Source organism: Osmia bicornis, chromosome 10 (assembly GCF_907164935.1).
Source record: "Osmia bicornis bicornis chromosome 10, iOsmBic2.1, whole genome shotgun sequence".
Classification (NCBI taxonomy): Eukaryota; Metazoa; Arthropoda; class Insecta; order Hymenoptera; family Megachilidae; genus Osmia; species Osmia bicornis.
In genome coordinates this window covers 8,638,557-8,665,914 of record NC_060225.1, presented here as the reverse complement: position 1 = coordinate 8,665,914, position 27,358 = coordinate 8,638,557, and the positions used below count along the sequence as shown (strand labels likewise).

Below are 27,358 nucleotides of genomic sequence, written 5' to 3'. Positions count from 1 at the left end.
GCTGAGATGAATTTCGAACGACGGATTTTCAAAGAGACACCCGAGGAATCCAATTAATCACGCTTTATAACGGAACTTGGCTGTAGAAGCAACGGTGCTCTAGTAGTGAAGCCTTTTGTTAACGCGACACACGGTTCGTTTGCTCGAATTCTTCGACGGAACCGTTTGTCGTTTGCGGAGAAATTCCTTTTCCAAATTTATTTTCCCTTCTTTGCCCCGGATAGGGAATGGAACCGTGTGTCGTGGAAAATGGAACACGAACGAAACAGCGTCACTGTGGTAGTAAAATTGTTTTTATCGCGAAGAAGTGCAATTTTTATTCATCGAAAATTCCGCAAACCATCTTATCTATCGAGCTATCAGGAAAAAAAGGAGTTTTCTATTTACCTAATGCAAATATTAACAGAGCGCAAATTTATTTGAAGTCTCGCGTTTCAGCAGAATTTGTTTAACAATATAAATGATATTTCTTAATGTTATTAAACGTCTGAGTTTCTTCTTATTTTTCTCCAGCTCGAATCTCGTAGCTTTTTATCAATTTCAATCTCGTCGAGATTAACGATGCAACCGGTTGCTATTTTTTATTAATGAAAAGCTTGGAATATCGAGCAGAGATCTCGTCGAAACTGGCTCGGGGATTCGGTTACGACCTGGTACGTATATATTCGAACGTAGTAGCACGAAACAGGCTTCGCCGGTGAAACTCTATTATTCACGGTCCACTTCAAGGTAGAAATCTTCTTCTTGGAACAGCTGCAACCGCAAGATACGAGAGAAAAGATTGAATAGTTGGCTAGCCATTGAAACGCGTTTCGACGAATAATTAACCCTTTACACGGTAACTGTATTTTGTTTCATTTCGAATTTTAATAAACTACTCATCGTTAATTAGAATATCCGCGGAAAGTCTAAAGTTGTTACATGCAAAACTGGCTAAATCGTAACTTTCGTTTTGGAGTGTATCTCGCAGAAGTTGGATCAAGCTGCATAGATCAACAAGATAGAACTTTTAACAAGTTTGTTTCTATAATGAGCAATGCTCCAAATATTTCTCAATTAATTTTCAATCTTAAGCACCGAGTTTCAGAGTTGAAACAACGTTTCTATGGTAGAAATAGAATTCATCTACGTGGCTTTGAACGGAAAACCGGCTTTTCAGAGTAGATAGTTTTAGAACCCGGATCCATTAGAAAATATTTCGTTAGCGTTAAGGTTCAAAGTGGCTTTGTGAACTCGTCGACTCGGTTGCTTTTGACGTGGCATTATTGACGGAATCAGCAGAGACAATTGAAATTTTTATCAAACATTTCCAACATACGTATCTACCTTTGTAAATATACTATTCGTCGATAGACTGCAAAGTGGAAAAAGAAAATAGAAAAAAAAAAGAACGAACTGCATCGGAACTTGGACAGACGGTGCATTCGCCGATGCAATTTATTCTTTCCTCCCCTCTGCGTTGTTCCATCATTATCCTCGATGTATCTCGCTGCCACGATTCGCCTTCTCCCCCGGTTTGTTCAACGAGAAATTCACTGCGAAACGATAGCACCGTAACCTACTCGATTCTGCCGGTGCAATGTCGGTTCGAACGGGGCCGCAAGTGGATGCACGAACGGAAGCGAGTTAACGTGGCTCCGAGGACATTTTTCATTTAATATTCCCTCTCTGCCAGCGATATCCGCTTCGAAAACCCCTGGATTTTTCATACCGTCGGCTACTCGGTCATTTTCAGCTACTCGCAAATTATTCCCCTTCCTCTCGCTCTGGGATTACTATCTGCATCATGCAACGGGAGAACGAATTTTTTTCACATAGAAAAATTGCATTCGCCGCTGAAATATCGCTTGATATTCGATTGGACGTTTTTCGAAAATATTTATGAAACAATTATTCTTTATTATTCTTTAAACTTTAAATTCTGTTATTTCAGAAATTGTGCCAGACTCGTCTAATTAATTTAGAGAATAAATTCACCAGCACAATATGGCACATCAGCGTTTTTCATGGAACGAAAAAATGGGTGATTTAAAATAATTTCTTCGGTTTATGGATGAATAAAAAAGCGGGCTGCATAGTTGTTAAAAATTTGAAAGGGTGTTACGCGTACATAGACGGCTGTTGAACTCGGAAGTGCTTGGTCCTGAAAGGGTTAACGAAAGCGTGGAAGGTTTGAAAAGGTGGATGTAAGAATTGAAAGAAACGGAACGACGAGAGGATAGAGGGAGATAGAAACTGGGAAAACGCGAGGAAACACGTGTAGATTGAAGGAAGATAGGATCGCGTTCGTTTTATTTCGCGTTGACCGACTTTCAAGCCTCGTACTCTCAATTGATAAATGTATCACCATCGATTTTTCTATTTTTCTTCTATTTTACATTTACTCCAAAATCGTTCTTGCTTCGTTCGATAGGTGGTCCCTAAAAATCAGAAATAATTATTAATTAACGCGTAATCGCGTTAGCCTAATTGAACAACAGCACACTCTGATTCTTCCGATTCTAATCTGTTCCCACTTCGTTTCATCGCGGGAAAGAAAACGAAATCACACGGATTTTTTGATACGTAAATTTATTTCTATTTACACAGAGCGGGAAAGTGATCGCTATCTCTCACAGTTTTATAGACGAGCTGTTGCTAAGCGTCTCTATAATTATGCGAGCGTTGTTTTACGATTTTACGCGAGAACACTTTTACTACTGCCGTTTAGCGTCTACTTTATGGAAACTTATCGCGTTGTAACGCAGGAAATATTAGCTGTTTAAAAGATTAACAGCAGATTCAGCGAATAATTTAGCTAATTATGGTGGAAAAATTGGATTCGTCATCGACTGTCCGGGAAGAGGAGCGGAAAAGGTGTCGCGTGAATGAATAAAACGGCAATCGTCAGCTCGACAATATCGCGATTCGTTGTCGGCTAAACGATTTACAACCTAATCCGCCTCCCCCTTTCGAGCGGATCCGAAGAGGAAAGTGTCGCGCGCTTTTAAATTGTGTTTCCGCATCGGCAGTCGTGTTTCAATGAATAATTACTAAGGAAGGAAGGAAGGAGCGGAAGTGGAGGCATAGTTGAAGGCGGATTCGCAGAGCGTGGGAACGTGGATGCTCTGGATGGAGGTTGCCGGAGTGGAAAGAAGCGCAGGAATGCTCACCGGCGAGTTTCTTCCTTCAACTTCTATCCCTCTCCTTCTTTTTCGCATCCTTTTACTCTTGTCTGACTCGTTTTATCTTGTCTCCTTCGGTGGAAACTGATAAACGTCGCGAAAACGTCTTCTCATTGCGTTCGTCGAGTTTATCTTAGGTCTTGTTATTGGAATGCCTCGCCCTCGCTTTCCTCTTCATTTTCCCTTCAATCCTTGTCTCTGGGACTTTGAAATATTTCTAAATTTTCATTTGCGACTCGGCACCCTACTTTTGTAATAATGAGACTTGTCTATTAAAATTAAAATTAGAATTAAATAAAATTTTGTCGATCTTGCGATTCTCTTCAAAATTTTGAATTTCAAAAAAAGTTTCTCTATTCGTAGAACTTTTCTATCGGTACTGTACGTGTCAGTGGAAGCGACACGTCGCCAATTGCTCACGTGCTTGTCGAATGTTCAGATAGCCGGAAGTTCGGTTAACATGCGTTCCGATAATCGAGATTCCGCCACCGTATTTGCATGCTCGCTGTATCGGCCAATAAATATTTATTAGAATTTACCAGCCCTAGCCGGCTAGCTAGGGTGTCGCGAAAAATCGATACCGAATCTCCTGCCCGACGTTTCCCGCGGCGACAAATATCAGGGCAATTTTCTATGAAATAATATATCGTTAGAAATTTCTTTTACGATAGAACCGTGAGAAGTATAGCAGCGAGGTTCGTTTCGTCGCGAGAGAAGAACATTTACAGTGAAACGGGAACGCGACGAGACAAGTACCTTAAATGGCCCGCGGTACTTTAGCTCGTTTTCAATGCCGTGACAAGAATGTGTCGCAATTCTTCAATTTCCACGGAAATTGTAACTTTTACTTCGTCCTGACAAATGCTTCACACGTTCGTTTGCATTTTTATTTATCTTCTTAAAATCGTTGAATTTCCATTAACGCCATCGAGCCAGCAGCTTTTCTACTTTCGCTACTTACAATACCCCGGGACACGAATCGAATAGTTTCCAAAGTGATAAACCACGTTCTCAGTAAAGTGGCACAAAGCCTACTCAACCTGGTTCTCTCGAAATTCAAGTATCTTATAAAAACAATCTTCATTCTTCATTATTATTTCAAAAGGAAAGTAGAATTTATTCAGAATCGGCTGGTAGGAATCACGGTTTCGTAAGTTCATTAATAAACATTCTATGCATCTGTTGCAACGCGTTCGGAATAAATTTATCGTTAGACTGATATTAATACGATTATATTATCCGTCGCTAAGCTGGCGACGTTAAATCCATCGATAACATTAATTTGTACGAAATCGTTGAACCGTGCGTCAATTAAGTAAAATCAGATTGATGGGACGCGAGCTTTCTGGGATAATGTCAGTTTCATCAGGGAAATGAACAATGTAATCAGAACACGGTATCAGATTCGATCCAACCTGACGACGTAATTGCTTTGTTTCTCACGCCTTTGAAGCGACCAATCACCATCGCCAACTAGTACAATCAAACTTGGTGCACACGAGCTTTCCTGTGTCATATACCGAAAGATGCAACGGATTTGCATATATGCATTCGGTGCTCCCTACTCAGCTGCTTTTTCCTTTGCCTCCCGTTCTACTCGATCGTTTATTCACTCGTGTACACTGCACACCGGGCACATACACCTACAAAGTTGGTGGCGTGTAATTAAGAAGCAATTTAGCGCAGCTCCTCGCGAACGAGTTTGAACCGTGAATCCATATTCGCGTAGAATCTGGACAAATACAATTTGGTAAAGAAAGAAGGTATTTTAGTTAATTTTTGTATATTAATTTTATTAATAACTGTTTTTATAAATATTATTAAATTTTTATATTTTTGTAGATCCTTCAAAACAGATATAGCACATACAGATTTTTGGAACTAAAGAGTGGGGAGGGGAAGGAATTAGTATTTGCATACATTTCATAATTCTATTAAAAACCGACATATGGTTTAAAAAAAATTATTTCAGACTCGCTCTGGCAATCCAGTGTTATTCTTACTCGAGCGTGAACACGTTTCGTGTCCCTTTTAACCCGTCGATTAGAAATTTTAATAACAACTCGCAGCAACGAGTATCGGTGGTAATTGTATAATTAAATCGAGGTTCGTTTTCGGACGAGCTGTCCCGGGATAACGAATCAAGGTGTCAATCAGTCGTGTCTCTCCTTTGCTGGGTAATATCTTTTATTCAGTGGCCCAGCTGATAGCCGAGTTTTGCTTCGCTACCTCTTTTTTCCACTGCATGCCTCCGCTACATAACCAGGGATATAAATATTCATGAATACACCGTTGTGTCATCCCTGTTCCACGTTCAACTTACTTTCCTCTCACCTGTTAAACACGCCGCCAGTTTCTTTTCCATTCCTCTTCCACGTTTCCTGTCGCGTTCGGTTGTTCCATTGTAACGCTTCCACGGTAATTGGTTCGGTAAACCTTTTATTATTTCGATAACATTTGAAATGTAGATCAGGAAAGTTAATTGAAAAATATTACAGGCAGTGAGAACCATTCGTGTATCGCGGCGTTCCAATTTCGTGTATCGCTGTTTCGATTTAATCGATATCGCCGAGTTAAGTTTAGTTCTATTGCTTCTCGAGATCCATCAGGTTCGCGATTTATTTTCATCGAGGAAAAGAATCAAATATACCGTTCGCATTGTCGCCGGTGTCGGTGGTCACGGATCGTCGATCCTTCCGGTCCGGCTTTCACCGTTAAGGCTCATCCTGAATGCTCTTTCGAGCGAGACAGATTGTTCCAACGCTCATTGTTCTCGTGCGACATAAATCAAGCAGGTTGATCGAGAACAGTACTATGATCGTGAATTCCGTTTACCAGCTCCAGAACATTGCTCTGAGACGTCTTTATCGTCGTCGTTTTTATATCGTATGAAAAATTACGCGGCTTTCATTTCTTTTCCTACTTTTTCCACCTGGGTAATTATAACGTTTCTCAGCTGTTCCTTTCCTCATCGTTGTTTCTCCCTCTTTGGGATAACCGAGCCGGAAACGGAAGACGAAAAGCCATTGAAAGATTCGTTGCTTTTTCTCTATTATGAAAAACTTTCAATGACAACGTCTCCCATTTATAGCGATGCATAATCAGTGACCGTGTATCACTATTCAGAGATCCTTAATCGGGTTACTTTTAACTCGCTCGTCCTCGAGGCTCACCTTCGTTCGCGAAACCTTAAATCGTGCTCCATTTATAACGAGATTCGAGAAATAAAAAGATAGGTATCGTTGTAGGTTAACGATGAATTTTCTGGCAAGAAAGGTTCTATGTCACCGGGAATATCCTGGCTCTTTTCTTCGCTTTGTCGGCAGATCGATGCTTCTTTGAAAAGGATGTGTGCTCCATTGAGCAGTACGGTAGAACGGCTCTGTAGAGGGTCGTAAATACAAATTATATCGCCATTCCCTTCCTATTTCTCAGTTGGCAAGCATCATAGAAATCTCGGCCCACCGAGATTCTACCCATACATTCTAATCGCAGGACCGGTAAAATTAGTCTCCCCGTCGTTATTTCTCTCGACTTTCTATCTTTTATAGATTCTTTACTTTTCTCGATACTTTTATAAATCCTCCCTGCCATACAAGGATGCTTTTGATTCTGTAAAGCTTCGCTCGAGAAAGTTTCAAAGTTTTCGCTTGCATCTCGCGTAAATCAGGGGCGTTGCCTCTGTTTCAAGAATTATCATCCATTCGAAAACTTCTGACAGAGGTAGAATTCCTCGCTCTTCTCTTCTGTTCGTGGAAACACGAGATTACAGCTTTCCACCGTTTGCGCAAAAATGGAATTTTCTAACGAGATTCTTCTTCTTTTCTCGCCTCCTCCTCGTTTATTCCCCGATCACGTATTCGATTCGCGGTAAGAAGTAAACAAATTTTCTATTTTAAAGACGAATCTCCTTCGGTGTTTTAAAACAAAGAAACTCGCCGGGCTTTGTCACGATCAGGAAAATGAAACCGTCGTCTGCCGAACGCTTCCCTTTCGGCGACAAAAGGGATCGAGGAACTGCTGTATACCCATTTCAGAATTGAACTCTGGGGGGTAGTGCACGCTAGAAATTGCCTCGTCTCTCTGTAATAATCAAAATTACTGGCTCATTTCGAGAGGCATCCCTGCGGTTGCTCGAATCGTTTCTTTCAGTAACAAAACTAGGAGATTATTATTTGAGAATAGAATATATTTTGAATTTTGAATTTTTCAACTTTGCGAATTCAATCTTTATTCGATAAAATTAAATCCACCCACGTATCCTTTGAAACGGTTCAGCTAATTCGTGTTCGTCGTTCCCAGGAAAATAATTTCTCAACATTTTCCCTTGTATCGACACAGTTCGCAGGTACATTAGCTAAGGGACACGGTGTCTCCCTTATGACTGGACTCGGTAAAGCGCATAAATCAACGCTAACTTTGTCCAACTCGGCGAGGATTTATCGAGCGAGTCCTTTTCCCTGTGTAATGATAAATTATGACGATCGAATATCGAGTTCCAACCAGGGGGAATGAACGCGTGTGTACACAGTACCCTTGACAATACCGAGGGGTCTGCAAGGCTGGTAGAATTTTTAGGGGATGTTATCCCGATATTGCTGTGTATACTGCTTGTCAGCTTGCGCCTGGTAATGATATTACTTTACGACACGGCGATAAACAAGGTTTATCATCCGTCCCGGCTTTCAGAGTTCGTGGAAAATTCGGAATATTTTTAATCAAACGAAAATTTAATTAATTAAATAAAGAAAAATCTTTTTACGTACCTACGTTAATATAGATTATTTTTCTGTTAAAATTTTTTTTCTTTTCCGATTAATAGTAATCATTGTTTTAATCGGTTGAAAATACTTTACATTTAATTCCATAATTTCTACTCTTCCGATCGACGAAACTAATTAACCTCTCTACGTTTCTTCGCGTTAATTAACTGTTTACGGAAAGTTGAACGCGATTCTCTCGGAAAATCGTGTTCTCTCGACGTTCAATGTTTTCAACGATAATGAAAATTGAATAATCATCGGCGAAGGGAAAACTTAACCGGTCGTTATTTATAGCGAGCGGAGAGTAAAGCTTTGCTCGGGATTTCACCCTTTGTTGCTTTTAATCTTTGATATACCGCTCGCGATTCTTCCCGGTAATCAGATAATCTACATTTAATTAAAGGGAAACTCATAATTGAAGAATACCAATTATATGTCTGTTGTGTAATGCACGTATTGTTCGGATAATGACTTGCGATACTTCATTGTTTTTGCGAACGATGTGAGAGAATATTTGACTAACGAGTGAAAACTTAGAAAATTTATAAAACGTATTGCATTTTGCATCGATTCGCAGAGATCCGATATTGTTTCTATCAATTTCTAAGCATCCAAAGACATCCGGTATCGGTTTCTATCCGATCCAATGTCTAACCGACCTACGTTCACCCACGTCCCTAATGAAAGTAGTTTACATCGAACCACAGTGACCTACTTTTCGTCCTAGCATCTCAATTTTCCATAGACGGAACGAAAAATCGCGGCATCGAGATGGAAGAATAGCGTTAAATCGCGGATTATCGCGGCGACTCGTTAAACAAAGATGTAGAGTGTAACGTGAAATTTCAGATGGTCCCTTTATCCAAGCTGGCAATACAAGCTCCGTGAAGGACCACTCAGAGAAATGAGCGCAGCCGTTGAAAACGGCGTGGAGGCCTCGAAGCCACGGGGCGTTTTCTCGAGGGCATTCGCTAAACGGGCGCAGCCCTTCGAGGAAGGTGAGTCTTCTGAGAAACAAATGGTGTCGGAGATTACCACGGTGCACATGGGGCTTTTTTTGGTGATTGGTCGTTGGTATTTTGCGAAGCACTCTAGTTGGATCGACGATTTTCAGCTTCCTCGAGCTAATAAAACCCTCGCCTCTAATTTTCCAACTCTATCTATCTTTCTTTTATCAGCCAATTCGTATCTAATAAGATTGAAAATCTTGATAAGGGGGCATTTAGACTTTCTTTCATTTTTGTACAGGTCAACGGTAAGAGTTATCGAAAAAATTCTTGCGCGACAAAATGGCTTTAGAGCGAATCTCGCTCTAGTTCACTTTAGCTTGTTAAAAAGATATTTCCGAAATCCCTGTGATTTTATAGGCACGTTTGTCTCGTTCGAACTTTATTTTTCCTAATAAAATTTCCTGAAAATTTCGGTAAAATATAGCGAAGAATTTCTTGGTCTGTGTTTATCGTGTCTCGAAATATTGGATGGCTTTTCATTTTCCACGAAAGATCGTAAAGAGTACCGGGCCAGCTGGGGAACCGCATAATATCAGACTATCCCATATATCAGGCTAACCCTTTCGCGGTTCCCTGCTGGTCTCGTAGCGCGACCTCGTGCTGCAAGCGCACTTAACGTGCTCGCGTGTTTGCACGTAGACCTATATACCACCTGGAAGGGTCGTTCAGATCTACGCGAATCCCTTATGTACCTTAATGCACATACCTGGACCGTAACACGATGCGTGTACTCGATGTTCCCGTGACGTTTGCTTCGAACGTACGGTTGTCGGTTATAAAACAGCAGGAAAGAAATTGATATCGTAGAAAATATTTCATCTTCTTAGAATAATTGGATAATTTTTTACGGGGCAATCTTGGCAAATTAAATTCATTTCTATTTAACGAAGAAACTTATTTTCGTAGTAATTTGTTGAAAAAAGGAAAGCAGTTTCCCGGCAAGGAAAATCTTGTCTCGTTGAACGTTCTCGGTAATTTCATTTCATTTCTCCTGCCACGAAACAAATAATTCAGAAAGTAATTGCATTAAGCTGATCCAGCTCGCACTTTGCTCGAGTGTTACATCCTTTCATCAAGAACTTCGTTGCGCCAGTAATTAAGCGACGAGATAAGAAATTCGTTGAGCGTCTCGCTACGAGCCTGTTACATTCTCGCTTAATTAATTTTCAAATTCGTGCAATTATGACGTGGTAGTAAGCAAACCGGGCCTCGGCGATTGCTTGCCTAACGAACTTTCCAATTTTCTTTAACGCTTTGAAGAAATTTCCTGCTGATTACAGCCGGATCATTTTGAAAGCATTGAAATTTCCTTGGAAAGTTGAACGATTATTCGAGCTTGGAATAAGATCGAAGGGTCGGAAGTGTTGAATGAAGGAAACGAATTAAGATCCGACGATTTTGTCGGTACGTTCTAAGCATACTTGAAAGTCAAACGCGATATGTCGGGAGGATGATGTTAAGGGTTGACGTGCTCGAATCTGATCTATTCTGAAACGAGCTTCTCTCGCGAACTTGTCGATAACAGTTTGCCACCCTTTGGATCCTTCGTGTCACGAGCATCGTACTTTGAGAATTCAATTATCTCGTAGCAGATGAGCAAGTCAAGAGACAGCCATCTCGCTGCTTCGAATCGAGACAGTGTCTTCCACTTGAGAAATCTAACATGGAACGAAAGGTGGTGGATTTTCGGAATTTCTCCTACGTCAGCACCCTTTGTTTCTTCTCTGGTTTCTGGGATTTCGAGCTTACCGTAGAAATGAATAAACAGAGTTCGGGCGATAAGATTTTTCAAGTTTCTTCCACCATTCTTCTGTTACAGCTCTAACAACCTTAAATCGTTTAAACAAAGAAGGTGAAGCACTTGCCCTTCAGGATGATCTCACAACGCACCCCACCTTGGCTTTGATGCGACGCATCCTCGCAGATGCACAGGTGAGTTTCAAAAATTTATGGATATTCTTTAAGTAACGATAATAATTAACGCGTTAATGGTATCAGAATTTCTCGATAAACGTCGATTGGTCGTTCGACAAATGAGGAAAGAATGTAATTCGATAATGAAGAGCCATTATCAGCGATCGATTAGAGACGGAATGAAAAGCTTCGACGAAGCGTTTTATAATTAAAGTTCAATGTTTCCTGTTGGTGCAATCAATTCGATACGTGCGCGCAAATTTTCTTTGTTAATACGGATGATTGAAAACGTGTCCCAGGGAATCGTTTATTTACCGTTTTAACAATTTCGTTTTGAAACGTTCGGATTCCGAACAAATATAATTTATCAATTGGTTAAATAAGAAATACCTTTCTGCTTTCGCTCTGTTTTTATTCGAATCAACGAAAATACAATCAAGGATCGTTAAACGATTGAATTTTCCAATAATATCTCAAAATTACTACGCTTTTCTCGTTTCTTTTTCGTTACGAGCTGCAAGTAGTACGAGTCAATAAATGATCAGACATCGGTGTTTCTCCGTACGCTCTACTACTATATCTTTTTCCCTTTGTTCTCTGATCACGCTTGCAGAAAACCTTGCCGTTTCCTCGAAATTAACCGAAAGGTGCGTTCGAACGGAAAACGAGGACACGACGGAGATAGCTCAGTATTTTCATCTTACATTCGTCTGCAAAATAATCAATATCGCAGCGGGGATTAATAGAACATTCGCAAACCCTTGAAAATCACAAGAGCCATCGTTCTTAAAATTCATTTAGAATCAGCGTTTTTGATTCTACAAACAAAAAATCACTGCGCATAGTTGTTTAGAATTAGGAAGTTCCATGCATCCGTGATTCATACACTCCGATTCGCCGTGAGCAAAAGGGAACAGGGGTTGAATGAAAAATGCAAAATCAGGAGACGCACGCTCGTTTTACCCTCTTTTCAGCCTTTTTTATTTTCAACGATACCGTGGCGCGTACGGTGTGTTTGTCGAGCTGCTAAGTGGTACCCTCCTCTTCACCCTTTTCTTCCCTTCGAAACTCTTTTTCATTCGCCGCAGCCTCCATTCTCGATTCATGCATCCAGCGCTGTCTTTCGCCGACCGAAGTTTTCTGAGAGAAAAAGAATAGGAGAATACTTATCGCAGAGGCAGCTGCGACGAGGAACGTAGCTTCGCGGTGTTTCGCCGGGGATGCACGATCGTCGTGGTTGGTAGTCGGGTTAATTATAGCCGGGAACGCATAATTTTGGACCGCGTTAAGTTTATATTCATCTGTCACGCTCGGAAAAGGTTCACTGCACCCGGTGATACGACGTGTCTCGCGAATTCGCAATTAAATGTACCCTTTCATCTCCCCTTCTCCGATTAACCCTTTGACCAAGAAATTATTGCGACAATAATGCGTCGAGAAGGTCCGCGCTTTTTAAACCGTTAATACTAAACCTACCGACATTTTATATATTTTTCCAATTGATTATAAATAATACAGAATTTATTAGGGGGAATAAAACACAAAAATCATTCATTTTTAAAGTCTCAAAAGCGGTCATTCGACCGCTCTGGTAGGTTTAGTGTTAATTAAAATTAATTTAATATCTAGGACGTGTTCGCAGCGGTAGGGAAAATCGTGTAAATTAGGAGGGAAACAGGTGCGCCTTGAGAACCAGGGCGAAAGCACAGCTGGGTGTTCGATTTTCCTCTCCGGAGGAGATTGGAAAATTCTGCGGGATGAAAGATGCGCGTACTCGCACACGTAGCATCGGTTACGTGAAACGCATTATAACGGCCGATCGATTCCCGCCTGCATATTCAACGGAACTCGAGAGGGAACAGGAGAAAGCCAAAGGCGCATTGTTAATGCGCACACAAAGTGCTGTAGCTCGGTAAACATATCGGAAAGAGTAGTGGGTCACGATGTCTGCTTTTAATCAGGCCAACGGTACATTCCCGTCGTAATTTCAACGCGACGTTAATGCGTTCTAATGCATTAGACCCCCGACGATTTCCCTTGCAACGAGGGAAATCCTTCGGGAACCACCGGGATGGATGAGGCCGGAGGAAAAGAATGTGGCCCGCGTGAAATTTGCATCAGCCACTTGAATGAAATTCGGGAATTAGATGGTTTGAGTATCAAAAAAAAATTGAAAGATCGAAGAAAAGCCTTTGTCGTGCAATTAGCCCTTTGAGGGCCAGTGGTACGTATTTGTAATCAGAGGTTGCGACCCCCCGAAAACCTTTGGATAATCTTTGATTTCAATATTAAACCGGTTGCATAGGAAACATTGGAAAGAGCGAAAAAGATAAGGGAAAAGGTTTCTCGCGGCAAGCGAGCCGGAAAGTTTAATTTTCTCACGGATCATGCACACCATTAAATGAGCAATTCGCTGTTTCACCGAGGAGGATCGGGAAAGAGACAGGGGTGCACGTTTCAAATGCAAATAGAAACTCGCCTTGCTCGGTAGAGAGGTTCGGCTTAGCAGTTTTCAGAGGAGGTCGCGAACTTTCGAGTCCGATAAAGAGTAGAAAAGCAATTTGGCACCGCCGACTCGGCTTACAGGAAGGTTTCGCAAACAGAAAGGAAAATAACAGGGAAGATGGAAAGGAAAGAAGGAGAGAGACAAATTGTAGGTGTAACCGAATTTCACTTTGTACCATAACTTTCTAAGAAACTACCAGGAAAGTTGAAGGAAAATTCTTCAGTTGCTGAGAATTTCTTTACAAATTGAAGAGAAAGCAAATTGTTTTCTTGCCAGAGCTTTTACGTAAAGTTATTGCAGAACACCCTATTACTACGCTAATTAATGCAATTGATTATATCAGAACACAATTAGAAGAACGTAATCTCGGTGCAGCTTCTTCCCTGTAGCAATTCGCGAGAAGTAATTTTTTTTTTTCTCTACCTTCGTGGCCTGATTCGCTTCGCTTCGCCGTTGGAAAAATAAAGGAATGTAAATTTAATTACCGGAGCACTCGGCACGTCGACCAGCACCGAGTACATTTCACCGGCACGACCCCATGACGTTTCACGAATTTTAATTTAAATTAATCTTGTCACCGTATTTTGTACCCTTCCAGTCCCCGTTCGCTTTTGCAAGATACGCACCGCGTTATCGTGTGTAACGTTATTATAACCGGCACCGTGGGCGAATGGAAAAAAAAGGAAAAATGATAAAGCGATTCGGGTTAATTAACGCGACACCACCCATCGTAAGCGAATAAATTAACCCCTTTTTAAACGCGCTTTAGTTTCCTCCGCGAATAAAGCCTGTAAGCTTGTTCGCCAGAAAAATATGGAACGTTAAGCGTTTCGTTTCTGATAGAAATCGATGGGACACGGTTGGAAAGTTCGCTTTTTCACGCGCGTGAACTCGCGTCATGCGCGAGCATTATGCGTGCCTTAACACCAACGCTAATGGATTAACCCCCTTTGGATAAGCCTCCTATTCTCTGTCGCTCGGAAGAAAATGTCATCCATCCATCGGAACTATTCGTTCTCTGTTTCGAATGAAAAAGAATTTAACAAACGAACGGATCCGTGTTCGACATAAGCCGATTCGATAGGGGAAAAGGTGTCGGCATCCGGTTTCACGATGACTCGTTGCAGTCGCTTAGTAGACTTCTACCAACGAAACTTTGAAAATTTTCAAGAACTTCTTTAAAGAGAAGAGTGACATAAATAATTAGAATAGGAAGTGCGGATGTTTCGCAACAATTAAGAGTCAGGCGAAGTGCAAGCGGCAGCGAGAAAATGGAAATTAACGAGAGTTAATGATTTAATTGCGTTCACCGGGCGCGCGAACTTCATCGCGCTAGATGAGTTTCCTTAATTTACGCGTTCCACGGAGCAGTTTGAATTCCATCTGGACTGCAGTGATTCGAGGAAAAAAGTAAATTCTAGGATTAGAAGAAACCCTGAGCTTCGGAAAGCTTCTTCGAAGGTCCTTAGAAGGAAAGATTAAGTCTCCTCGAATTAATTAGACTTCCAGTCTCGGGGATTCGTTCTAAAAACACTCGAGTTGTTTTAATTTTCAAAAGGAAGAATGCTGAAATTATTAATGTAAATGGTGGACAATGCACCCTGGGATACATAGACGTGTGTAATTCGAGTTTGACCTACATTCGGAAACTCAACAAGGGACGTATGATTTAAATAGCCACGTTTCCTGTTGTTTCGTCTGCGCACAGCCTCGTTCCTGTTAATTCCATAAGCTCTCGCGGTTATGAATGACCGTAATTCTTCCGTCCTTCGTACGTGTAGCTCTGTTCCTGATGGATTGTACTCGAAATTAAATGTGTCCTAACCCTCTGCTGGGAGGGATAGTTATCGCCTACGGAATGCTGTCGATTTAATAGCGACCATCATGGAACACGCTGGTACATACCTTCAAATCTCGTTGCTCAGATGTTGTATATATTTAAGAAACATTAATTGGATTATATTTTCATTTAATTTTATTATAATTACTACTTTTTTATTAATACTAATTAATTTTTATTTAAGTACACACAAATCATTGAATCGAGAAAAAATTACCTTTTTCTACTCAATTTTTTTAAATTAATTTACTTTCTTTAATCTTTGATATTGAAATTATTTTAATTGTTATTTTTTTAATCATTTTTAGATTATTAATTGAATGAAGTTACAGATTATTTAAAAAGTCTAATATTAAGTCGAAATTAATTGTAAAAATGACTTCATATATTATTATTATTATTTAAATCGGCGAACGTTAGTAGAAATCTTAGACAGAAGGAAAATCCAAGGGAATAAGGAAAAGGATTAGGTTTTCTTGCTCGCGTTGCGAGATAAATTGCCCTGGGTGCGATGAAACCCGAGACTGAAATTGCAATTTCATAAATTCGAGTGGCTCCAGTAATGCTCATTCTCTGTGTCCTTTTCCTCGTACCATTTTCTTCCTCCTCTCGTCTATATTTCTTTCCATTCTTGCTCGTTCGAGCCTGACTCTTCCAGAGCCCCCTATGCAACCGCGAACATGATAATTACTGCATCGTCCGCTTTAATATGTGCAACGTTTTCCGCCAGTTCTACGCTTTTTATAACTTCCCTTTTTTTTCCCCTCCACGATGCTCGTTTCCTCATTTCTCAAGCTTTTTCCAGTGTAATTTTTTCACCGACAAAATGTCGAGTGTCCCTGTATTATTTTTTCTTCTTTCCACAAGAACGGTATAAGAAAAACTATATTAAAAATGTCGTCGATTCGAAAATTCCAGGAAAATGATTATATAAACGTTCGATTAATATTCTTAATATAAAATGGCTGGTTGTCATTCGCAGTACAAAGAGGAGATCAAAGAGAATATTCGTGCATTGTTCCTTTGTGGATTTTAATTAGGATACGTCGAAGCCTTTGCTTGGAAATACGATTAATGAACCGCCACAATGGAGTGTTAATTTCACGAATTTCGATCGGCAGATGCTTACTTTGAGAGCGATTCGTGTGGTTAATTAATTCTAGGAATAACTAATCGAAGTTCGTCAGAGTCTCCGGTAATCAGAGCATCTGTGACAATTTTCGAGAAAAATAATCTCGTCCTGCGGAGAACGTCGATCGATGAAAGGCAGAATTTCTCCGAGCTTCGATCGAATCGCCACGCTGCTTTCACCCTTAATTGCATCGTCGAAAGGTTTATCGGTGATCGGCATGGAAAGAACATCAAGTCCGATAACCGTTCGATTGTCCGTCTCGATAACGTCTCGATACCGATCGGTCAGGTTGCTTCACCAGCACCGCTTTTATTCTTCCTCGAAGATTTAATCTGTGAAACGTTGACCTATATGCCGAGGCAAACGGCGCTTATATCGGGGTGCACTTTGTGTGCACACGCTACCCGCCACACAGACAGAGGTTCCTTAAATACATAAAGCATCCAGAAGCATTGTGATGAAGTTGAGGCAAACTAAGCTGCGTTTGCTTTGCTATTCTTGGCTTACCAACGGGACATTGTTTGGCGCCGGTAGTTTATTTAGTTAACACGTTCACTAACGTGCATGGGTCACCGGTGGACCGGCCTTAAGGATTTAATCTCGTTAAATAACTCGAAACACGCTCCTGTTTCCACGCGAAACAAGGTTGTCTAAAAGTTTTTGGTGGTCGCTGATACAATTATGACTTGGAAATTGCAAAATTCAAAATTTTATTTAAGAAAACTTGCATGCGAAAAATTCGGAAAAAAATATATGTTATAGTACTAGGTATGGAATTTATTCCGGAAAAAAACCCGAGTTTTTGGTGTTTTAATCCTTTCACTACGGTGGATTTTGAGATGTACCAGGAATTCTGGAGAATTCGGAGAAATTTTGGAGAAAGTAGATTGATATAATCGAAACATTGAATTCCACTACATTAAACAAATATAAGAGTTCAAATTAATTTAAGCGCCAACAGTAGTCAAAGGGTTAATACCTTCAAAACGAAGATATCTATTAGAAAGTACAACTTTCGTCTCAGAGATAGAATGTACTCGAGTATTTCAGCTGGCAGGATTCTGGCATCGAATAGAAATTTATCGAGGATTCACGAGCGGGAAAAGGGCGCGAATAGGGTCGAAGGGAAGGTGGAAAACGGAAGGCGCCTCTGGGAATGCAACAAGTTCGCTACGGCTTTATCCTCGCAGACTTTATCCTTTTGTATCCCTGGAACTTGGCCAACAGTGAGTCACTGTTGTCCGTCAACCCGTCTTTCTCTTCCTTTATCCATCTTCTTATCCGATCGAGAGCGCAATCGATCAATTTCCTCGACCGCTATGATCAGGAGTTGAAACGACGTTGACCGAATAACGAGATTCGTTGCTTTTCCCTTTATCCGGATAGTTTTAGCCTTTTATTAGATTCTCTTCGTTGCTTAAAAGTTTGCCGAGCGAGATTGAATCGATGGGGTAGCACTTGAACGGGTTACTACATCAAAGATGTTTGAACAGCGAGCGATGGTCTTTGCTTGGAACTTCCTCGCTCGGAAGATTCAATCTACGAAGATATACTCTTGATGAGGATTTAATTGACCTTTCGAAAAATGATGATACAACTGTAAGGGTGTTAGAAATCGATCGACCAACTGGCGGGGATTGGTAACAAACGATGGGCACTCGAACGAAGGTCAAGTGTCATGAATGACCTTATTGATTTCGGTTCGATACAGGGCTTTTAGGTGGTCGTGTTACGAGTAGTTTCGATATTCGTAGCTAACCGCAGCAGCTACGTTCCGTAATCATTGACCTATCTGAATGAAGCAGGCTGCTGCGTTGGCCGGAATAGCAGAGACCCATCCATTATTACGTTCGAGAGTTTCCACGATAATTCCAGGGAATTGGTTTGATCTAGAAACTCGACCTCGTTGTTCCCGCTCGTTTGGTATTGTTCGACCCGTTACTAAACCATTATCCCGTGGTCGAAATTTTACCGGGGAAAACTATGCAAATTTTCACCAGGAATTTCTTCGAATCCCACTAGGAAAAGGATGAACGTTGATCGAAAGTTTAGAAAGGAAACGATGAACTGTTAAAAAAGAAGAAGATATCGAAAGTTGTATAAAGTTCCATCATGGTTGCTTCGTAATACCAGCAGGTTTTCGCGAACTTGCGAACGTTAATGCGAGCCGAAGTAAAACGAACAAACAGCGTTTCCGTAGATAAAAAGTTCGCTTCGACGTGAACCGGCGCAATATTAATAAGCCAACACGGTGAGCTACACGGAACAGGAATCTCATTGTAAACGGCGTCCATTGTGTCGGTCGTTTCGAAAGCTCTTTGCACCGCGATATTGACTTTGTGCCTGGTTACTCTCGACACGAGATCCTAGTTCATAGCTGGAAAACACGACAGGGATGATTGTTTGGATGTTTAACATCTTGTACCGTCGCGATCGAATCAGGCATCCGCAGGAAAAATTTTACCATTTTAAAAAATAAAATTACCGAATCGGTCAAAATCACTGCTTTTGAAATTTCTTGTGGGACACAAATAAGACAATTAATGCTTCTTTATTAATTACTAATTAATCTAATCGGATTAGAGAATTTTCGAGTTTCTCACAATATTTTGCTTGTACCCCACTCTACCGAAATCTATTTAATTTTCTACATAATTTTCAGCTTAAAAACAATACATCAAACGTCGGTAATTCTATCGTTAAATAATCCTCTGAATAGAGCAACGGAGACGTTCATCGCCGTTCGTTAGCATCGGATTAACACCCCGTTTTTTCCTCGGTTCGAAACAACCGGGGATCACCCTTGGCACGTCGTCTAACGCGCATTGTTCTCTTTTTTTCAGGCAAAATTTCGCGTGATGGTGGAGGAGAACGCAGCGACGGGCGCCCGGCTGGACGGGGAGCTGGAACGAGCTAGGGGCGAGTGCGCCGTGCTCCGTGGCGAGTTAAGGGATGTTCGCGGCGCTTTACCGGTCGTGTTGAACAACAACAACGGGGCGGCTAGCAACCTAGCTGCCGGCAACAGCAACAACAATCCGACCGGAAACGCGACCGCCAGTCCCGGACAGGAAAGTAGCAACGAGCTACAGCAGCAACAGTCGCAAGATGATGGAAAGAGACTGAGCGCCGGTAGCAGCCCCGTCGATAAGCGAAGCTCGGCCAGCGATAAATCGGCCAGTCCTATAGAAAAAAGGAGCAGTCCTGTGGATAGGAAGGACAGAAGCAGCCCTATCGATCGACGCGGCAGCCCCATAGGTTCGTAGAAGCTGGAAATTTCGTTTAATTCTCGATTCGCCAAGAGAAAGTACATTTTATCCCATATTTTATGCAAAGAAAAGTGTCAGGGTGATATTTCGAAAAATCTGCATTCCTCAAACAAACTTCGGGAACTCAAAAGCTTCTTCTTGGAAGAAAATCGCGTAAAGAACGGGCTTCGGGAGGATAATAAAAAGAAAGAGTTTAGTTGAACGCCGAGGGTGTTCACGTGGTCCAAGTTTATCCATAAATCTTTCCTTTTTGCTACGTTCACAACAGTGATTCTTTTTTTTAGAAAGTTTCACAATATAATTCAGAGTCCGTGTTGCTGCATAGTACTTCATGCTTAAAACTTTATCTTGATTTTCAGGATACGTTGGGTGTCTCGCGTCTCCCAGGTGTTTCCCGTCTCCTTTACGACCCGTCATGATTTACCCTCTCCGCAGTCTACACCGTTTCTCACAACTTTCCTAATAACATCGTTTTTTAATAACGCAGAGAAACGGAATGGTTCACCGAGTCGCAGCCCGAGCGAGAAGGCGCGACGAGCTTACGCTCCAGTTTTGGAGAAGACGCGGCTGGCCGGTTCCGGCGGAAGCGTGGATTCCCGATCGGGAAGCGCGAGCCCGGATCGAGGATGCGGCAACAGAAGCTTCTTTCATCGAGGCGGGAGCGATCGATCCAGCGTGGAGAGACTTCGAATATCGACGAACCGCGATTCTCTTCGATCTAGCAAGGAAATGAACGATCACGAGAAGGACAGCGACAAGGATCTCGTGGACGGCGAGGTACGAGCCGAGGAGGACAATGAACCACCTGGACCAGCCCCGGGCAGCAGACCCTCGTCGCCGGCTAATTCTCTGGGTGGGTAACCCGGCATTTAATTATGGAAGCACTTCCCTTTCAACTTTCCTCCCCCGGTACATTCGCTGTTCGTGATTCGGCCGCGTTCCTACCGATTCCTCGGAATTAACACGGGCCCGAAGCCGAGATATAAACGCAGTCGAGTTTTCTTGGAACCAGAAATCTTCTAACGTCTTTGAAAGAATCGATGCGTTATCCAGGGCTCGGGTTAGGTAAGAATTCTTCAGCTCCTCGTCGCTGGCTAATTCTCTGGGTGAGTAACCCGGCATTTAATTATGGAAGCACTTCCCTTTCAACTTTCCTACCCTCGTACATTCGCTGTTCGTGATTCGGCCGCGTTCCTACCGATTCCTCGGAATTAACACGGGCCCGAAGCCGAGATATAAACGCAGTCGAGTTTTCTTGAAAGCAGAAATCTTCTAACGTCTTTGAAAGAATCGATGCGTTATCGAGGGCTCGGGTCAGGTAAGAATTCTTCAGCTAATAATTCCTTGAACCTTTCTAGTAAATTGCTACTTAACGAACTTAAGTTCCATTACTAACGCGTACCCCTCTGCGTTTCGTTCAGGAATCGGTGATCCATTGGTGGCATCGAGGCTATCAAACATTCATGGCGGAGGAGGTAGTACAGGATCGGTGGAATTAGCTAGCACAAGGAGACTTCGACTGGAGAACGAACGCCTGGTAGCTGAGGTAGCGAGATTGAGAAGATTGTTATTCACCGGAGCGGGACGCGGAGAAGTCGGCTCGGAGGATGCTGCCCTGGAAGAGGAGGCTCGATTCGTTGCACTCGAAATGGAACTGCAACACGCCAAAGAAGCTCTGCAAGCCCTGAAGGCTGATCGTAAGAGGCTGAAAGCTGAAAAGTTCGATCTTCTTAATCAAATGAAGGCACTTTACGGCACCCTCGAGGACAAAGAAAGAGAACTTCGAGACTTTATAAGAAACTACGAACAGGTAGATCTCCTTACGAATCATTTCAATCTATCCGCGTGCATGTAACGAACGTTATATGTATTCGTGAGTACAATTTCAAGTTAATCTGCGGAATCGGAGCTCGAGTAAATCACTTTAGAATATTTCATTCTCGCGGTCAATTACGTTCAACGACACCGCGGGTGTAATTCGCTTCATTTATTCGGATAGTTTCCCTTAAGCGTTTCAAAGTTGAACGCGTCGAAGTGGAAAGAGCCGAGGAAAGTAGAAAAGAATTTATTTAACGAATATCCCGTTGAAATGCATTTCAATTTTCCCCGTGGCGAACGACACCAACACGAGTCCGGTACGTGGGACAGCAATTTTGCCTGTTAAATACTTTCATTAAACTTGCTGGAATTTCTCATTTTCTCGACACCGTTAACGTTGCGCCAACGACCGTCGTGCGACGACCCGACCGCGTCCTCGCTCCTTTCAATTTCGACAAATGAACAACACAGGGCAATTTTTTATTTTTTTATTTTACAAAGCGTATAACGTAGCTCTAACGATATCCGAAGAAAAAGCAAGAGATCTTTTGTAAGAATCGTACGAAAATTAGCTTTTGAATCAAAGTTTATTCGCTGTTGCATGAAAAACATGATAACAATGAGGAAGAAACAAAGGATTAGAGAAAGCCACTTAAAGTATTTACCGCGAAGATTGCAAACCGGGTACTCTCTCGGTTCGGTTTGTCTTCCTTTTAGCCTCGCGACACTGCTTTCAAGTATAAAAAGTAAGAAAGAAGATTAATAACCGCCCCTCGTTCCCCGATGCAGAAGGTCTTTAATGTTTCTTGCAAAAGCTCCGGGACGAAGCATCAATGGATCCGAGGGAAAAAATGCGGCATTTGCCGGGCAGAGAGGAAGGATATTTTCATAAGGACACGACGATGCATCATACCGGATCCGGCGCAAAGAGAAAGGCAAACTTTAATATCCAGTAACAGCACGTTCTATATTAACGATCGTAAATATCCTTTAAGCCGGAAGAACAGGACGGTATTTCCGAAACAAACTGCGAAAGCCAGTAAAACACGTCTATGGAGCTGATAAATATCCTTGAATATACATCTCTGTTAGACAGGAAATGAAAAGTATCCTTCGATGCTCCGCCTCATCGAATATATTACCGAGGGTACTCGTAAATTAAAAACGATCGGGACGGAAATATATTTCCTTTCTGCTTTATCATTAAAGAGTAAAAGTTAATCGTTAATGAGAAAGTCCTCGGCCTCTCTAACGAAACATGAAAGAAAATACGCGTTGTCTCCGGTCTTACGGAAGATTCTCTCCCGCCGAGAGGTTCTTCAATTTTCCCCTTGCTTTATCCTCTTGCACGTCTTGTCGCATCGTGCGTAATCCACTTCATCATCAACGAGCCTCGATGTGTCACCGTTCTACAAGAAGTACGCTCGTCTTTGTGTTTTCCTTCTCATTTTTTCTTCTTGCTATGAGACTTAACATTTCCTCTATCTACCTTGTAGAACCGGAAGTACAGAGTCGGTCGCTCGGCTCAGTGAACTTTGATGTGCAAGCAAATAATCCTTTGAAATTAATTAGCGACATTTTTTCTACTATTCCGTTATTCGTTCTCCTGAAAAGGAACCGTCGGTGTTAGAGCCAGAGCTTAGGCAGAATAGGCGGCCGCCCAGGGCCTCCGTAAGTCGATTTGAATATTAATCGATATAAATGCTTTAATGTTAATTTTATAAATTTTATTTGAGCTACTTTTTTATAGGTGAAGAGACCCCTCGGACCCCCGAAATCTCAGAGCCGGCACTGGTTAAAGCAAACTAATCCGTCGAAAAGAGAATTTTTCATAATTAAAATTTTCTAGTGCATTTATGAAAATGAAAAATTTAAATTTTTTAACCAGAAACACTGCATAGAATTCCTATAACCTTCGCGCGTGTACGCAGCCGATTTTCCGGACGACCGCGCGTAAAACCCGTGCGACCGTACGATGCATCGATACTTTTTAACTGGGAAAACGTTGACCGGCCGACGGGTAACACCTGACCGATCCTCTGGAGTGGCAGTAATCGCGTTGTCCCAAAGTTTAGCCGATAAACCGAGTGCAACACCTGTTATACGTAGCGTGAACTTCCTTGCGCCCGAGGGAGAGATAAGTGGATTAAGTTCTCCGTAGTTGATATCCTGCTGGCTAATAGGTGAAGGTACATGACACCTGTAAATAACAGAAGAGTTACCCCCGCCCGCTATTGAATTACCTTCGTCGGTCGAGTAACGAACACTGTGCTTCAGAAAAAGGGAAAGAAAAACTGAGGTAGTTAAGCTTGAAAAATGGTGGCTTACGTTCTTCTCCAGATTTACTCGTTGTACTCTCGAATAAAATATAGAGATTGCGGAAGGGAAAGGGGTAGAAAATCGGTGACCCATATTTTTCCTGGGATGGAAAAATGTACTATTAACAAGCCCCGACCGTAACCTCTAATCAATCCGATGTTTCCACGTTTCAAAGGAATCTCTTTTGCACTTTGTACGCGCGTGCCGCATGCATTGTTAAACGGTGGCGGTCTTGGGCGGAGTTACTGCCCGGATATGGGTCTCTTTGACCGTTGATTACAGCGGATGCGGGAGAACGAGGCGACGTTAGGACGCCTTCAGCAGCAAGGATCCGGCATACCTTCGGAGGAACGTGAACGGGAGAGAGAAAGGGAACGTTGGAGTCTTTTAAGGGCGGCAAGGGACGAAGCGGATCGAAGCCTCAGCCTGGCGGCTAGTTTGGCCGACAAAGAGGCCGCCCTTTCGCACGCACACGCGACGATTAAAGAGGTAAATCCTTCCTCGAATCCTATCTTCTCTTACATTCGTTCTAATAAATTTAACCCTTTGGCAGAGTCGAAAATTCTAGTAAACCATAATAGCGTCGATAAAATAGAGAAATGTAAATTTCAAAGGGATGCGTGAGTGGAACGCGTTCGAAAGTAACCCCCCGGAGCCATCGGTTTTAAACTCGTCAACCGGAGGAGCGGCTCTGCTTATGCACACCGTCGAGGACAATTTCAGGGCTCAAAGCAGACTCACCCCTCCGAGTAATTGCGTGTACGGGATGCTTCTTACCTAACTGCTCGTAATCGCGTTTCATCGATCGGTAGGCGAAATATTTCGCAAACCTTTTATTTATTAGCACTCGGTATCAAAGGGTTAAAATCGAGGGAATTTGAAAGGATTTTCTGGATATAAAGGCGTGTTGGTACAGTTGCAGCGTCAATTGGCGGAAAGAGGCGGAGGCGGTGGTATCTGCTTGAGCGACCAGGAATCCTTGGTCTCGTTCCCGAGGGGTAGCGTGAACGGGGCGGCAACACCGGGAGCCGGAAGCAGCAGCGGCGGTGGCGGCTGCGGTATCATCCCTCATATGAATTCTCAACCACCGTTAGGAAGCACCGAGCTAGGAGTGACCGTTGGGAACGTAGGGAATGCGGCAGGTGTTGGTTCCTCCGGTGGTCAGGCTGGCGATCGAGGAAGTTGCAGCGCGGATAGCGGTGTTCGTGGATCCAGTGACCGAGAAAGCGGTGGCGCCACGAGCGTGGGTGGAAATCTTTCCGATTCGACCACCGATGGTAAGAAAAGTTCGTGTTTTCAAATTCTTCTTTCTAATATTTAATTACTCTTTTAGTACTAATAATGTGTACTATTTAGTACACTCGCGTTTGAATGAAATTTTTTTAAAAATTCCTTTTTTAGTATTTTTCTCGAATCGCATACGACACACGATAGCTATTATTATCCATCAGAGCGTTTAGAAGGCGAGGATACTTTAGGTACAACGAGCGGGTAAGATTAATCGTCTGGTTAAAGTGCATTACGGTGCATCCGTTGTTGGAGAGTCAGCGGAATAAAAAAAAAAAACGAGAGAAAGGATTTGATGGCTTCCATCAACCACGAGTGTTAGTCGAACGTAGGTGGTGCGCACTAATCGAGCGCATTTCCTTCGTATATTATTCAACCAGTTCTCGTGTCGGCGCATTAAAACGAATTGATCGATTTGCCTTAGGACAATCGAGCGTGGTCAGACATGAAATACCCGTGCTGCATATTTCATGTGCCTCTGCATGAATTTTAAACCCATCCTTGTTGAAAATATTATTCTCCTACCGGGTGTTTATTCGAGGGGAATTTTAATAATACTTTTACGAATGAACTGGGAAATTATAATCGTTAATTAAAAGTTTCATTTTTAATTTATCATCTCGCGAGGATGGTGTAATTATTAAACGTGCAACATAAAGAACAGGCAAATTTACTAAAACTGCGGGGGTGTCGAAGGGGGTAACATTGGTTCTTCGGAGCGTCGAAAATATTTTTTTTCTTTACTTTATATATTTCCGCGCAGGCACACCGACAATTACAGTCGAGGGAAGCGGTCTCGACATGGACAGCATCTCCGTGGTTTCCTCCATTGCACCATCCCACATATACCAGTGTAAGTGTCCAAACATAAAATCGCTGATCGTCGTCTCCTTGACCGTTTCTTCATCATCCTTTCGTCCAGAGGATTCCTCTGCTTCTGTGTGTCTCTTCCTTTTTTTTTTTAATTCTTCTATCTCTATGTTTCTTTCTTCTCACTTGGAACACATGCTTTCATCGAACAAATGAAATCATTGCTTGAAAGTTTGCTTTGAGAAAAATTCAAGATCCATTAAGAAAATTCCGTTAAATTAAATTAAATGGAATTCTAACTTTTGTTATTCTGTTAATTCGTGTTGTGTATGCGTATATCTGTATATGTGTAAACTGTTTTCAGGATAACAAACAGCGTTAATTGATTACGAGAAGCCGCGATTCGTCTGTCGTCTGTTATTAATTTATTTATCTGTTCAATCGTATCGATGGTAATTGATATCGAAAGTTAATATTGAAGGTGATGCATGCGCATGCACGTGTTGCGGCCAATTATTCGCTAATATCCGGACAGTGGATGCACTCGAGTTAGAATGCACACGCCATTCAATAGGATAGTATTATTTTCTTAAATACCGTTTCAATTTTCACACCTTTATATTTTCCTGTTTCGATGAAAATCCAAAGACTTTAAAAATCGTTCGAACAACCTGTGCCTACGAAACTCGGAATACGCTCTGTGTTCTTTATGTTGCATCGAATGTTGTGATCGGAAAGCGGAAGGCAGGTGTTTCTTCGTCTCGAAGGAAAACAGGATCGTTGAATATCACAAATACAATGATAAATGTTAAAGAAATATTTTATTCATTTTCCGAGTACAATCGATAAATTATGTATCTTCTTCTTCCAGCAGCGACTACACCGAAAGATTGCAGCCCGACGTTGTCGCCTCTGAACGCGTTCTCCAGGTCCATGGACAACTCCTCGTTATCGCGATCCGTCGAGCAGTTGTCGAGCCCGTTGGAATCCGAACCGAGAAGAAACAAGCAGAGTACACCTGTCGCTGCACCTGCTGCGCACTCGCGATCCTCTGCAACTCGGGGAGGCACTTGGGGCTCTATTTCTAGGTAAAAGCCTGCAATTTTGAAGTTCGATTTAAATAATCACCGTTTCAGTAAAAATTGAAGAGATAGATGATGATTCCACAGAAGTGTATAGCATCTTCCTAGCTGAAAGACAGTTTCGTTACATCAATTTTTAGAGTATTCGCGCGTTCGCGGCATCGAAAGGCGGCCAACAACTCGAGCGGAGGAAGCGGAAGCAACGAAGGTTCGGATGGTTTCGATCCTTACCGGTCGTGGTCGCCTCTCACGGAAGAAGGCTACGCCGAGAAGCTTCGTTTGCTCAGAGAAGCCGCATCCGTGCCTATGGAACGATGGAGAGCACCAACCGTGCTCGCCTGGTTGGAGGTTGCTCTTGGAATGCCGCAATACGGGCCTCGATGCGCTGAAAATATTAAATCCGGCAAAGTAGGTGATTTTGTACAATCCTTTAAGTAACTATGATAA

At 42.2% G+C, this 27,358-nt stretch overlaps 1 protein-coding gene across 18 annotated transcripts in view; it reads left to right on the top strand.

Annotated features, from left to right (window-relative positions):
- LOC114876306 (kazrin) overlaps positions 1-27,358 on the top strand; it is a 57,768-nt gene that overhangs the window by 23,372 nt on the left and 7,038 nt on the right. For 7 of the 18 annotated variants that reach the window (XR_003789354.2, XM_029187615.2, XM_029187622.2 and 4 more), the window contains exons 3-12: positions 8,777-8,925; positions 10,757-10,869; positions 19,173-19,584; positions 20,083-20,448; positions 21,017-21,405; positions 24,015-24,221; positions 24,649-25,018; positions 25,783-25,872; positions 26,701-26,917; positions 27,052-27,319. Coding sequence is in view for 17 of the 18 variants with exons in the window: in XM_029187615.2 (XP_029043448.1) it covers positions 8,832-8,925; positions 10,757-10,869; positions 19,173-19,584; positions 20,083-20,448; positions 21,017-21,405; positions 24,015-24,221; positions 24,649-25,018; positions 25,783-25,872; positions 26,701-26,917; positions 27,052-27,319 (2,526 nt within the window). In the remaining variant the exon portion in view is untranslated. The remainder of the gene's footprint in view (positions 1-8,776; positions 8,926-10,756; positions 10,870-19,172; positions 19,585-20,082; positions 20,449-21,016; positions 21,406-24,014; positions 24,222-24,648; positions 25,019-25,782; positions 25,873-26,700; positions 26,918-27,051; positions 27,320-27,358) is intronic. The other 11 variants (XM_029187620.2, XM_029187634.2, XM_029187629.2 and 8 more) reach the window with 9 other exon arrangements.